This window comes from Juglans regia, chromosome 7 (assembly GCF_001411555.2).
Source record: "Juglans regia cultivar Chandler chromosome 7, Walnut 2.0, whole genome shotgun sequence".
NCBI lineage: Eukaryota > Viridiplantae > Streptophyta > Magnoliopsida > Fagales > Juglandaceae > Juglans > Juglans regia.
In genome coordinates, this window is record NC_049907.1 from 39,115,766 (window position 1) to 39,129,872 (window position 14,107).

The window sequence follows — 14,107 nt, forward strand, 5'->3', positions numbered from 1 at the left end:
GAGTCTATTTTACTTTGAGAAATGTTATAGGCACAAAGGAATTATATAAAAACAAATTCACAAATTGACGTATTTTCATGTAATCTATCATATCTATTTTATGATAAAATTAAATTTACAATCTGATGCATCACATCAAGCAACGTCACTTTGTAAGATTATTTTTATGTATTTACATTGACTAAAGTATTTCTCATTTTACAATATGTCTGTCTGTGATGCAATATCGATCTGAGGTAAATATAGTAGAATATTAGCATATTAGAGCTCTACTCTTTCTCGTCAACCAAACAGAATTAAAAACTCGGATGGATACGCAATCATTTGTAATGATTTTAGCTTAGTCTAGCCATTTTACACGTCCCGATATGATCCACATGTCCCAAAAAAATTTATGTAGAGCTTACAGCTAATGTTGATTTAATAATTTCACACGAGGAGCTCCAGAATAATTCACCATTCAAACATTTAAAACATGAATGTGATGTACAATGACCTTTTGACAATAACGTGACTAATAATTATGTTTTTTTTCACATTACAACAATTATTTTTGTAAAACTCACAATCCAGATAGTGCGAAATATACAATTACAAACTGGTTCCTCACCTTCAGATACATGATCCACTTCTCATGATGCAAGTTTCTTTTCGCTAGTCTTGCCCCGGAAGGGTGATAACAAGGAGAAAGAGCGAGGACCTGCAGGCAGACAAATTAAATCCTCAATCTCACATCCAGCCGGCAGGGGAAGAAGAGCCAGAATTAAAGAAACAAGTGGAGTTTGGCAAGTACATTGCATCATAAATAGCACTTACCCTTTTGAGTAGACCCAGCTGTGGGCGTTTCGTCTTGAGAGATCAAATTCTTCAATGTATGTACTAATGACATCAACAAAAATAAAATTGGTGGTTAGCACTCGTGCTGTAAAACAAGATCTCATTATTAAGCTCCCATTTGAGAACTTACATCACCGAAAATTTTGATCTTCAAGCATTTGAGTAAGAAAACTTTGTATACTTTTTAGCCAAGTCAATAATTGATATATGCCCACTTTTTTTTTTTTTTTTTGAATAATTTGATTTATTTGTATATTTCCTGTGTGCTTGAAGTGCATCTTTTGCAACTTCGAAGGAAGGAAGGTTTTTTTTTTTTTTAACAGAAAAGTCTTTAGCTTTAAAAAAATCGTAAAAGAATCTGCATTACTTAAAAAGGAAATAGGGAAGGTCAGACTGCCTTATAATAAGTGGAAAATGAATGAATATATATGCAATAACCTCTAACAAAACAAGCACTTCTGATTGAAAACTAAAATTTTCTTACTAAAAAATGGAAATGTAGTCAATGTAGGAATATAGAACATTTAATGATTCAGAACATAGATCATGGAAGAGAGTTTCATAAATTTCACACAATCGAAATAGACAAAAATTTTAACTGGGTTTTTATATCTAAAAAGTAGTGGAGTAGAAATAAAATCTTAACACTTTCTTTGTGGTGCTGTGATAACTCGATTTCTCACTCTCATACAAATCTTTAGAACATCACACATACGAGCACAAACAAGAACCTTACCATTGTTGAATGGTTTAATTCTTTTCATTATATAATCATTTGCACAAATGGGATTCTGAGAAATGTCACTTTTTTTTTAAACTTACGTGTGAGCATAATCTCTTAGCCATAGTCAGTAGACTTCAAATGTTTCAAATGTACGTCAATCATGCATTTCTAAATTGCTCAACAAAGTGAAAGAAGGTGTACTGGAACTACCTTCACTAGTAGAAACAGAGTTTGGCCCAGCATCATCTGCCTCAGATCCATTGACACAGGCATTATCAAATTCCATACTACGTTCCCCTGTAGCTGAGCTATGATTCTTTCTTCCAAACTTCAACAGCCGTCTAAGCCCTTTAGGCGAGTCCTTTACTTGAGGTTTCTCCAATGATTCTGAAATCTTTTCCAGTCTCAAGTTTCTAGAATCAGATATGAGTGCTGTGACAGACTCTGTGCCTGTTGTCACAATCTCCGAGCTTGGTGGAGTTCTGCCATACTCAGAATTCCCAGTACATCGATCTTCCAAAGAAGAAACCTGAGCATAGGGGGCTAGATATGGTTTTTTAGCAATACTGGTGCTTAAAAACTGTGGAGGTTCTTTGTCTGCATTTTTTGTCGTGACCTAACCTCAGATGATGTTAAAAAATAAGCAAAAGAGAGAAAATCAGATTATTGTGAAAAACTCTCATCTTTGCCAAAGAAATTAAAGAATTAAAATGTATCCCAAATCAAAGATATTTTAATTATTATTCATTTTGAAGGGAAAGAAAGAAAAAAAAATAACTTCAAAAATATAACAGAGCATGGGACCAAGACTGCCATTACTACGACTAGGACAATTATTCAACAATAAGGCAACGTGCTTATCAAGTTTAACCATAGATGATAGAACAAAATTTTCACCAAGCTCTGCTAGTAGTAGCTAACCACTTTTCTTAACATACATAAAGATACATATCGTATAAATACAATAAACCGTTGAACTGGCAAGGTAACAACATCAAGGATTGCTGGTGTAAGAAATTGCCTGAAACTACTTGTTACTTCTATTATTTGGAAATATTACATTGTAGAAAGTACAGCAATAAGGTCAAGATATGATGAACCAACACTGAGTTGGTGAATCACACATCGCAACGTGTTTTATCCTCTAGCAAGGAGTGCAACAATCAAGAGAATATAATTTAAGCTTACTTCTTAAACAATGTTGATGCATGTTATATTCATCAAAGTTCCAAGACAACGAAATATATTTAGACCCATAAAAAAATATATTTATGAGAGAAAAACCAAAAAAAGTTACCCATGATCAAAGCCCTTTCATTTGACCAATCATACCTCAAAAGAAGTGTGTTGCCCTTGGGATTGGTGTTCCGAAGATTCTCCATCAATTTTATCCATCTTAAGTGGTGAAGCTGGAGCACGTATAACAGCATAATCAGACACCAACTCAACTTTCTTCCCTATCTTAAAGTTATCATATTGTCCATTTTGTGCCCCCAAATTTCCTTCCTTTGCATGTGCAGTGGGAACGGACGGCTTCTCACATTCTAGCATCAGAACCGTCTTTTCAATTACTGGGTTGTCATCTCCGTCACTATGATGAGAATTATTTTCATGGTTCCTCTTCACTTCAGCACCTTCTGAAGTTGTAGAAGACTTATTTCTATTAACCTTCTGTGCCGTATCTTTCGCTCCTGATTTGCTCTGGGCAACATCAGGTCCTTTGGATGTCCTAATTTTCAGTTCTGGAAGGGTTGCAGCTTTGCTTCTATCATGATTCATAATTGCAGATATTTTCTTACTCTCAGGCGCAACAGATATCTTTGCCTTTGATACTGATTCAGCACTTTGTGACTTCACTGAAGTACCATGATGGCTGCCACCCATTTTAGGTTCAGATAATCTTCTAATCCGTGCCAGGGATGCCTTAGAATCAGCTATAACACTGCTGTTCTCTTTCTTTGGTTCAGGCAGTGGAGACACAGTGTGGTTTAACCTATTTCCAACCGAGTGACTTCCAGTACTTAATCTGCTGGGTTTAGAGGCTTCTTGAGAATCACTGGCTACGAGGGCAGTTCTGATGGAGGACCTTTTTAGAGGTGACGATGATCCTGGTTCTGAGTCACTAAACTTTGATCCTTTGTGAGAGCTTGGGGAAAGTTTTGTTGGCAATGGTTTCCTGGCTTGATGTGACGTAAGTGGTGACTTAGCTGGGATGGAACTCCCTCTTGCAGCAATTCTCTTTTGTCTCTCTATCTTTAAAGCTTCCAATCGTTTTAACTCTTCGTCTTCCTGAGAAAATGGACAATGAGCAAGCGTGGTGAGCTGGAAAAAGTCTTCACCAGAATGAAAAAATAACATAGCTGATGAACAAGAATACAAAACTGAATCAAGAGGTGTAACTAGGTGTTCTCTTGTATACATCCGGTGTACTCGGGCTTTGCGTAGTCTTCTATTTACAAAAGGTTTACTCATATAAAAAAAAAAAAAAAAACTAGTATACAAAACTGAATGGATAGGTTGTAGCCTAGATCACTGGCCACTAATTATGCTACTTTTTTATTTGAAGATAAGCAACACCCCCCCCCCCCGGGGGGCGCGGCTCCAGGTTGCTGCTTTCCCCCAAAATTTTACGCATAGAATGAAAAACAAACCTTCTCTTTCTTCATTTTCTGAAGATCAGCTTTGAAGGTTCTTAGCCTCTCTGCACGTGCTCGTGCTTCTTCCAAAGGACTTGACTTCGAAGGTTTTCCTTTCCTTATTGGTCCCCCAGTCTTCTTTTTATCTAAATTATCTGGCACAAGTCTTGATTTACGGTCGTTGCTTAACCTTTTAGACCCTTGCTTGACATCCACCTCCATATTTTTTTTATCTAGAGAAGCACCATCTTGAACACGAATCTGCATTTCATAATCTAAAGCAGGGTCATAACCAATTGACTCCTTTTCTATTCCACGTTCAGGCATCAAACTCAATTCATCTGGCTCATGATTGACTTGGCTCCCAACTCTATTAGACGAGTTCTCTGACAACTGAGATGCCAATGGGAATTCAGAATCCATGTCAATAGCATTTCTGACATTGTTTCTAACTTGATCTAGTGAATTTTCCCTTAGTGCAACAATGTAAGAATCATCATCCATATCATGTGATGATCTTCTGTCCAAGTTATTGGCTACACGATCAAATCCATTTACAAGTACATCCGAGGGCAAATTTGTATACCCAGACTGGCCTCCTTGTCTATGTACCATAAAATCATCACTGCCACCCCTCCTATATCCACCTCGTCTTCCATCTATTTCTGCAGACTGTATATCCATATGCCTTCTACCATCACCAGATCGACCGTCTCTTCTAGAGCTCAACAATTCATCATTTGATGCCTTGGACTTGTAGGTCATGTTTCCACTAAATTTATGCATGTCCATCACATTATCTTCTTGTGTTTCACCCTTTTCTTGCCCACTAAAAACTAAAGGATCATCACCTACAGTATTTTGTCTCCTTTTCACTTGAACCTCCTTTTCCATTGCAAACATGCCTTGGTCAACTGCACGTTTGTCCTCATCAGCATCTCTCAGTAAATAATTTTGAAATGCTTGCCAATGTCCACCATCTACATCCTTACCATGAGTCATTTCTTCTTTGTCAGATGAATTCCATTTATCCATGGATTTTGCATGGCTTCCTTTTCTCTTGGAAGATCTCTGGGAGTCCATATGCCTTGTCTCCAGAGTACTAGCCTGTAAATCTCCACCTTCATCAGTTTCAGAGTCAGAAGCTGATTGTGATTCACTACCAGAAGAGTTCTGCCTCTTTGAAGTGATGTAATTAATGTTCCGGATGACAACCATGCCTGATTGCTTTTTACCTGATCGGCTAGCCTTCTTCCGCGAATCTCGAGTTTGTAAAGCTTCCTTGTCCAACTCTACTTCATCTTGTGATACTGTTTTTAAAGCATCCGTCTCCCAAGTTTCTATTTCAGCATTGCTGTTCCTACTATCCATAGAATGCCTCCTGTGTCCCATTCTTGGATCAGTATTAAGTCTAGGGTCCGACACTGATGGATACGGTGGCTGAAAAAATGGGCCATTTCCTGGATAATTCTGATAATATGGCAGGCCTTGCATGGGATACGCTTGATAGAGTGGGGGAGCACCAGGAGGAGAATGAACAGGCCAGGGAGGGAACATATGAGGAGGAAACTGCCCCTGAAAGTATTCTTGATGCCCTGATGGTGTTTTGTGATCCACAGGAGGCTTGTCATCTGGGCAAATAAGGAGAAAATTTTTCTAACTGAAAATTATAAATATATTCATACATACAACACCACATTTAGGGTTAGTAGAGGAATAATATTGAAAAGAATCCATGCAATCAGTAAGCACCTTTAAGGCCCTAACAATTGTACATAGTCCAATTGTCTTGAGCTATGTGGACACCTCATGGTTTTGACACCAATACCAGTGCCAGACTTACTTATTTTTTACCCTTCTCAAGAGTTTCAGGGATGCTGCCAGAAAATAGATATTACCCCCTGAATCTTTCAGAAAGTTCTGAAGCTATAAGCCCAGAACATAGCCAACATAAGGGTTCACTGTTTAATTCAATTAGTTAGTTATACAAACACTGTTTACTTTGAAAAGTCATACATAAAATTTTGGGGCCATTATTCTAACCTGTGCATGTCACTTGAAACTCTCTTTTCCAAACAATGAAATATGATTAGACCATAAGTAATAGTTATGGAATAAATGATTGAGTGGTCCCTTTTGTATTTGCAAGTCAAACTTCATCATGCAAACACATTCATCCATCTAATGAAATACCACTGAAACCTTTCTCCATTTTCAGAAATGGAAATTAGCAATTCAGGCAAACATTTCAAGAAAAAAGAAAAATGGGGACCCGACATATTACTAATGATAGCACCATAATTATGTATTTAAAGGGTAGCTATGAGAATATACCTGCACTTACGGCACTAGCTTTCCCGTTATTTTCTAAAGCCAACTCATAGTCTTTGGGCTTGTTGTCCACATTTGCTAGCATAATGCCTGATGCATTTATGGTAGAGAAGTCTGATCGGCTAGACATTGCTTCAGCTGCTTCGATTTCAAGCCACTGACCAGTTTCATGCTTTCTTCTCCATAACTCCATAAACTTTATACATGCATCCCTGTTACATTGATAAGTGGTTGATTTGCTGAAAAAATATGAAATCTCCACCAAAAAATGATAAAGATGATCCCTCAAAGACAAGCTGCTTACATTAAACGCAAGGCTCCAAAGCATTCAGCAAATGAGACCAATGGTGACATGTGATCAATGTCAAAACCGGCAGCTACAGCACGTGCAAAGGCCATGCCTTGCTCTTTCTGCAGCACAGTTTTGCGTGTCTCCAGAACTTTCAAAAGTTGAACCCTAATACAAACCGGTCATAAATATGTGACAAAAAAGACATTAAGATCATGGCAATCTCAAAGTTAGGCACGACATGAGGAGTTTCCACCCATTACTTCCTTTTTTTTCTTTTTTCCTTTTCTTGGAGACAAGTTATGCTTGCATTATTCTCAACCCAAATGTGGCTCCCCTCAAAACAAACATTTCTTAGTAGTGGAAGAATAGAAGTCCATGCATACTTGGGCAGAATTTTCTAAGCAACTCATCTGCCTGTTAGAAATTGGTGTGTAAATAAACAACATACATTCAAAAAATGGAATTTCATTGATAAAGGATACAATAAACTTTTTGTACAGCTTATAAGCGTAAATAGGATTGCACTTGGACATATTTATGACATCCATAACTTACTCACCACAAGCAGAAACTTGTAAGAGGCTAAAAAATGTAAAATGTAATCACAACAAACCCGATAGTTTTCTGTGAATAGTGAAAACCATATATTATCCCTCACACGCAACAACTCTGAATAAGCAGTTTAGTTTTCTGATAATTTTATTACTCATGGCAGAAATGTTTAGGACATATAAGCAAGAAAAGATACTTTGAATTTCCCTCCTGTGTGGTGGATACATTCACTTCAGTTGGATTTGCTGCAGGCTGCCAGAGACCAAAAGAAACCCACTTAAACTAATAGGCTAAAATGTCGATTGTATTGCAAGAGTAATCAGTGAGGACTCACTTTGTAAAGGACAATTGCTTTATCCTCATTAGAATCAAGCACAGGCCTGCTACCTGTCAAAAATGTTGACAAAAAAATACAAAACCCATTAAAGTTCGCAAGTGAGGTAGCGTCTATTAACCAAAGCTGATGGTTGACAGAAGCCAAATTTCATAGTATGACAGAAGCTAAATTCCCCCCCCCCCCCCCAAAAAAAAAAAAAACTCTCTCCCTGCGCCAATGCAAAAAAACAAAAATAGGAGGAAGAAGAAGAAGAAGAAGACACTCTATGAAGCCAAAGACGGGGATGATCAAATCGTGTCACAACACAAAATTAGTGCAAAAATGCACCTTCATTGACTTCTCCAGGTTTAGCTTGATAATCTTCTACCTGCAACATGGAAAAAAACTGAAATTGACCCTTCTCAATTTGACCTTGAAATAATAGAGAGCTGATAAAATTTACTTACAGTAGTCAGCCCCATATCATTGTTGCCTTGAATCACAATTGCCTCGTCAATTTGCAAGATCTCTGACTCGAGAGTGTAGACCCTTTCTAAGACCTCTGGAGTGCTTACAAAACGAACAAACCTATAGAAAGCATCACATTTTAGTCAAACATGCAATTTACTGGTAAAAAGTGTTAATGTAGCAAATTACAAGTTCGATGTGTGTAGCAACACCAATGGTCAGAAGGCACGACATCAGTATGACTACATGTGTAACCAACAAGATATGGTTCGGGTAGCTGTAAGGAAAAACTTCCCCTTTCTCGTGAGAGGGGGAAAAAGTCGATAACAATTTTTGCAAGTAAAATAGAAAAGTCACACAACACCTTTCGATCGTGTCCTTTGTAAACCATGTGTCGTCACTTCCAGACTCCGGCTCTAGAACAATCGAATAACCTCCCTTTGCCATCTGCTCTTGTGCAGCCTTCAAGTGTGCAAGGAATGGATTCAGCAAACCTGAAGCTATTTTTTCTTCCTTCCCATTTGCAGATATAACCAAATCACACCTAAGAAAAATCCAAAATTAGGTTACTATAGTTTAATCTCAAAGTAGCCAAGGAAAATTTCACATAGTTTCCCTACAGCTCTACCAAAATCACAGTCAATTCTCAGGAAGAAAGCTTTTAAATTTTTATAGAATACGCTACAAAGAATTGCCGCAAGATTTAAACTTCCAACTACGTAAAGCACGGCTATTCAGACCGCTTGAGAAACAAGTAAATTTCTCATGAAGAGATAAAAATGTAACCAAAAATCAGCCGTTTGTTTTAACTAAAACTTATTTCGAAATAGTAAAACAAACCGAAAGGAACAAGCAGTATACGCTATTGATTCAAGATTATTACCTTTCTATTCATCAAGAAGAAGAGAAAACGAACAATAAAAAAGAAGAAGAAGAAGAAGAAAAAACCTGGTTCGAGTGGGCGTTAGCTGAAACACAGCCGAGTCGAGCCGAGTCGAAGACTTCATTTTTAAGAAGACAAAGAGGAGAAACGGTGAGAGAAGCTGTAACTGAACAGGTCCAGGTCTACGAAGAAGAGCAAAAGGAAAAAGTTGGATCAGAGAAGTTAAAAAATCCGTAAAACCCGTGAAAAAGCGGATTTATCACTCGGCGAATAGGTTCTGCTTGGAAATGAGGGCGTTTCTTCTTTTTTTTTTTTTCTTTATATATTTTCTTTCTTTTACAGCTCAGAGAAAAAGTTTCCTGCAGAACACAAAAAGAGGAAAGCCATAGCTCCGAAAGATGAGCTTTCAATGGCCACCAGACAGAGTGTGATTACTGACTAGAGAGAGTGAGAACTAAAAGAAAGAAATAAAAGGATCTGTAAGACAGTTTGGCATAGGATGCCAACCAGAAACTCCTGCAAAATAAACTATATTTCACATCAAAATTAATAATTAAAAATCGTATTTTGCTTTGCGTCGTTGAGTTTTGCCTAGAGTGGATATAGCCCATAGGTGAAAAAGGTAAGGACTTTCTGGTAAATTGATAGTGGAGGTGACCAACGGCACGGGAAACGCTGTAGCGAAGGGGAAGGACAAAAATATCATACAGTACACTGGAGGTGTCCCGCACTTCAGGGTTTTTTTTATTCAGAAATCACTGAAATGCCACTTTCTAGGCTTTTTTGAGAATCTAAACTCATTTAAATTTATTATTATAATTTTTTAAAATTTTAACATAAAATATAATAAATAATTTAATTTTTTTTAATTTTAAAATAATAATAATAATATTTTATCATCTCAATTCAATTCAACTCAACTTAATTCAATATATAATATTAAGATAGTCAAGATCTGTATTGGATTAATTAGAAATTTTTAACCTTTTAAGCTCAATAATTCTGAAAGAACTTTTAAAGTTGGAAAGTCTTTATTTATTCATAAATAATCAACAAGAATTTATTAAATTATTTTTAAAACTTTTATTAATAAACAAGATTATAATTTTTCAAGAAATATTTTTTATAAATAATATTATAATATGTTGGATAATTAAATTGATATAAAAAATAATTAAAAAATAATAATTTTAAGTAAAAATTAAATTACTAATTAATATATAGAGTGTATTTGTAAAATTATTAAAAAATTATTATTAAAATATATAATATTATATTATTATTTTAACTTTAAAATAGATAATTTAATATAAATTAATATCCTTAAAGACTTAGTCAAAATCTTAACTTTTAGCCCAAATTTTAAACCAGTGCCAATGCTCACAAATTCTTCCGGTGAAAGATGAATGAGAATGGACCTTTTGAACTAAATTATTGACATCATTACTACGTTCTTTCATATAAAAATATTTGTATTTTTAATATTTTATGATTAACGTGATTTTACAATAAGCGACGAATTTATACGTTAACTTATAAATAGTAAAAAGTTTATCAATAAATATGATATATTTATTTCCAAACTTCCTCTTTGGCCTGTCTAAACCCATAGAATTTCCAAACTATCTAATTAATATCTCTTGATTGAAAATAAAATATCCAATTTTTACCCTAAAAAAATCATCCCTAAAAACAGCAGGAGATGGAGAAGATTACAAATCTGCCAACATAAACTAAAGACGGTGCGGTGAATTGAAATAAAGATGGTGGTCCAAATTGGGATTGGTAACGGAGATTCCTCTTCTTTATAATAATAATAAATGTCTGTTCTCACTCGTTTATTACAGGCAAGCACAATGACTAGCATGCCCTTCTCGCCTCCCTCTGTATGACTTGGCTCGTTCGTGTGCTCGAGGCACTGGCACTGGGATACACCTCGCCAATTGAATTGTTATGTTATTCAAATTAAGTCCCCCACCTACCTACTACGCCATCCAATAGAATTATTCTATTTGTTACAAGTAGAAGTAATCTTTAATTTACTCTTTAAATAACTCCAATAAACTTTGTCCTCTTTTCCCTTTTCTCGGACCGAGTACAATTGTCTGATACCTAACTCAAATTCGTAAATAATTTTTCTTTTATTTCATATGAGTTGTTATTTATAATCATTTTTGTTATTAGTTTTTTTTATCATTTTTTTTAAAATTTATAAGAGTAGAGAGAACATACAATATTGCATATTTGAATTGGGAAAAAAAAAATATTACCTTTAGTTTTCTCAACAACCACAACCAAAAAGATTCAAATTAAAAGAACATTTATAGATACAATAATTGAATTCTTGAAGATGTTCTCTTATGGTTATGGGCATTATAAAATCTCTCTCTCTCTCTCTCTCTCTCTCCTCGGTAGGAAAAAAAGCCTGGCAATGTTATAATTGTTGGTGATAATTTGCACCAACTGTTATTGGAATGCATATGTAGTAAATTCAGCTCTCCCCAAGTCTACGTATTCTTTTTTTAAAAACACACACGCAGGTATAAATATATATATATATATTTATATTTGCTTGATTTTCACCCTTCTTCCTTTCATTATTTAATTGTTTTCAAGTTAATTAATTTCGAGACCGTTAACGTCCAAAAATGACGTAGCTCAAAAGGAGAGAAAGATCTATTCTCAAATGCATTGAGGTGGGTTGGGCCTCGATCAATGAGGTGTGGAGCTCCCAGCGGTCATCCGGTATAGTTGTATGTTGTCTGTACATACATACATGGTGATAAACAGTATTTAAATACAAATAAAATAAGGAGAGATAAAATACAGATTTACGTAATTTGGTATTGGACGTAGCGTCAACGAGAGTTTGGGGAGGGAATATTCTACTATAATATACTTATTTACAATCTCTCATAACTTCTCATTTTTCACTGTATAATGGGAACTAAAAATCTACTTGCTAGAGAAGAGGTTCTCTTTGGATCTCTCTGTCTAGAGGTTGAAGAAGAAGTCAAAGAAGAACTCTCTTGAGTAGTCTGGTTGCTTGTTTTTATCTAGCCCTCTTCACGCATGCTCCTCAGTAGTGGTGAGGTATGTCTGTTTTAATTGTTTGACCATCTTTTCTCTTCCTACTTTCTCCTGACACCTCCCTGCCTCCTAACGCTCTCACTCCTTTGTCCCTTCTTGTCCCATCTCCCTCTCTCTTGTTTTGTATCTTAGTGATGGTCTCTTGATGAGCTTGATCTTGAAAATCATTTTAGGTCTGATATGTTTTACCCCCTCATAAAGACAATGAGATTTCAAAAAAGAAAAAAATGGAGATAGTGCACCTAAATTAAAAACGGCAATCCTCACTCAGCCAATAATAATAATTTCAAAAGTGAAAGAAGGATGGTTTTTAAGTTCATGAAAAAGAAAAAACCTAGTGAAAAGTAAAAAAGAAAGAAACTCCTTGCCCGGCCATCATTGTAGTTAGAATAATACTCTTACCGATCATGCATAAGATAATTGGAAATTTGCAACCACTCAAAACCCACTCAAGGGTGTATGTGTAGAGCAGTAATCCAAGCCTCCATATATATATATATATATATATATATATATATTATAGTATATGAAAATTATTATAAGAAAGTCTTACAACTTATATTTCTATTAACTGCTTTGTGATTTGTCATTTTTATATTTTTATTTAAACACATACGTATTTAAATATTAAGATAAAATGTCATTAAGATATCAAATGACTATTTTAATGTAATTTTATCAAATGACATTAAGATAAAATAGAAATGTGTGGTGGAAGTCGTGCTATGCCTTTCTTTTCTTCCTTCTCATTAATTTTTAGCTTTGGGCAGCATCATGACATGATTACGACTATTTTGACTTCTCTCCTCCATCCAGATATATTTTAATGGAAGTGACAGAATGTGCCAATTATCTAATTAAACATATGTAAGATTCTACTATCATTTTCACATTAAACATTATATATAATTTTTTAATTTTTATTTTTTTATTAAATATGTAATATATAAATAATGAGTAGAAGAATTTAATTAATTTAAAATAAATATAATGTGTGAGAACAATGAGTAATAAAACTCTAAAAACACACACATATATATAAAAATAAGAGGCTTGCCAATTACAACTTATGAATAAACACGGTATATATAATATATATAGTAAAACTTATTATAAGTATTATAAAAAAAATTAAAACACGAATATTTTTTTTATTAACTTACGTTGCAGGCTTTCATATCAGTTGTGTTTAGTCTATAATTAAGGATAATCATACACCTACAATTCTTTTACAACTATTTTATTATAATTATGTAATTTTATTAAAAAACATTCTCAATTTTACATAATTACCATTCATTTTAAATAGAATTATAAAATAATTGTAGGTTTATCATTTTCCTATAATTGATGAAAAAAGCTACTTGCACATGGGAGGGGTACCTCGCGTACACGGGCCTCCACGTGGATGCCAGAAGAAACGCTGCATTTCAACTAGTGAAATCCAAGCCTCCCCTTTGTGTGAACACTTCCCGTTTCAACTTATGAAACCCTATCCTCCCCTTCGTGCAAACACTCCCCTTCGTCACAAGCGGGCGACCTCTCTACTTCCCGCCCATGAAATCCTTCCCATCCTCCACTAAATCATTCGCGAAACAAATCTCTCTTCGACTTTCGCTTTTCACAAATCAACAACTCTCTCTCTCTCTCTCTGGCTTTTGTTCTTTATCAGATTGTTTTTTTATCTGAATCTCAAAATTATATGACATCCATGTCTTTTCTGGATTTTTTTGGTAAAATATGTTTGTGCTTATTTGATCTGTTATCTATGATATATATTGCGGTTTTGGTTATTCGATTTTTATGTATAGCTGGCATCTGCATATGGGTTTTTTTGGATTTGATGAATTTTAGAAACCCCTAATCTGTACAAAGATTTTTTTTTTTGTAAGAAAATTGATTCATTGAGTTATGGCTAATCTTTTAATCTTGAGGTTCTAGTTGTGATAGTTTTGGTTTTAATGTCCTGTTTGGCTGT

General features: G+C 34.9%; 1 protein-coding gene across 2 annotated transcripts; it reads right to left on the reverse strand.

Annotated features, from left to right (window-relative positions):
* Positions 1 to 442: 442 nt before the first annotated feature.
* On the reverse strand, positions 443 to 9,517 carry LOC108991201 (COP1-interacting protein 7-like). Of its 2 annotated transcripts, XM_018965367.2 has the most exons (13): positions 9,105 to 9,512; positions 8,521 to 8,700; positions 8,156 to 8,276; positions 8,037 to 8,076; positions 7,707 to 7,759; positions 7,569 to 7,624; positions 6,833 to 6,985; positions 6,532 to 6,740; positions 4,213 to 5,828; positions 2,894 to 3,850; positions 1,772 to 2,177; positions 817 to 879; positions 443 to 700 (listed from the first exon to the last, which is right to left on the reverse strand). In XM_018965367.2, the coding sequence occupies exons 1-13, from the start codon at positions 9,161 to 9,163 to the stop codon at positions 633 to 635; spliced, it is 3,981 nt and encodes a 1,326-aa protein (XP_018820912.2). In that variant the 5' UTR covers positions 9,164 to 9,512; the 3' UTR covers positions 443 to 632. The 2 variants fall into 2 exon arrangements, with proteins under 2 accessions (XP_018820912.2, XP_018820913.2); XM_018965368.2 differs by lacking the exons at positions 443 to 700; positions 817 to 879 and having other exon boundaries at positions 2,021 to 2,182; positions 9,105 to 9,517.
* Between the last annotated feature and the right edge of the window lie 4,590 nt (positions 9,518 to 14,107).

What these genes read in the sequence shown, in the direction of transcription:
- LOC108991201 (XM_018965367.2), bottom strand. Translation starts at nt 9,163, where the DNA reads ATGAAGTCTTCGACTCGGCTCGACTCGGCTGTGTTTCAGCTAACGCCC. An exon ending in ATGATATGGGGCTGACTACT is followed by an intron (nt 8,077 to 8,155) that starts GTAAGTAAATTT and finishes TCCATGTTGCAG; the next exon opens with GTAGAAGATTATCAAGCTAA. An exon ending in AGCTGGGTCTACTCAAAAGG is followed by an intron (nt 701 to 816) that starts GTAAGTGCTATT and finishes GTCTGCCTGCAG; the next exon opens with GTCCTCGCTCTTTCTCCTTG.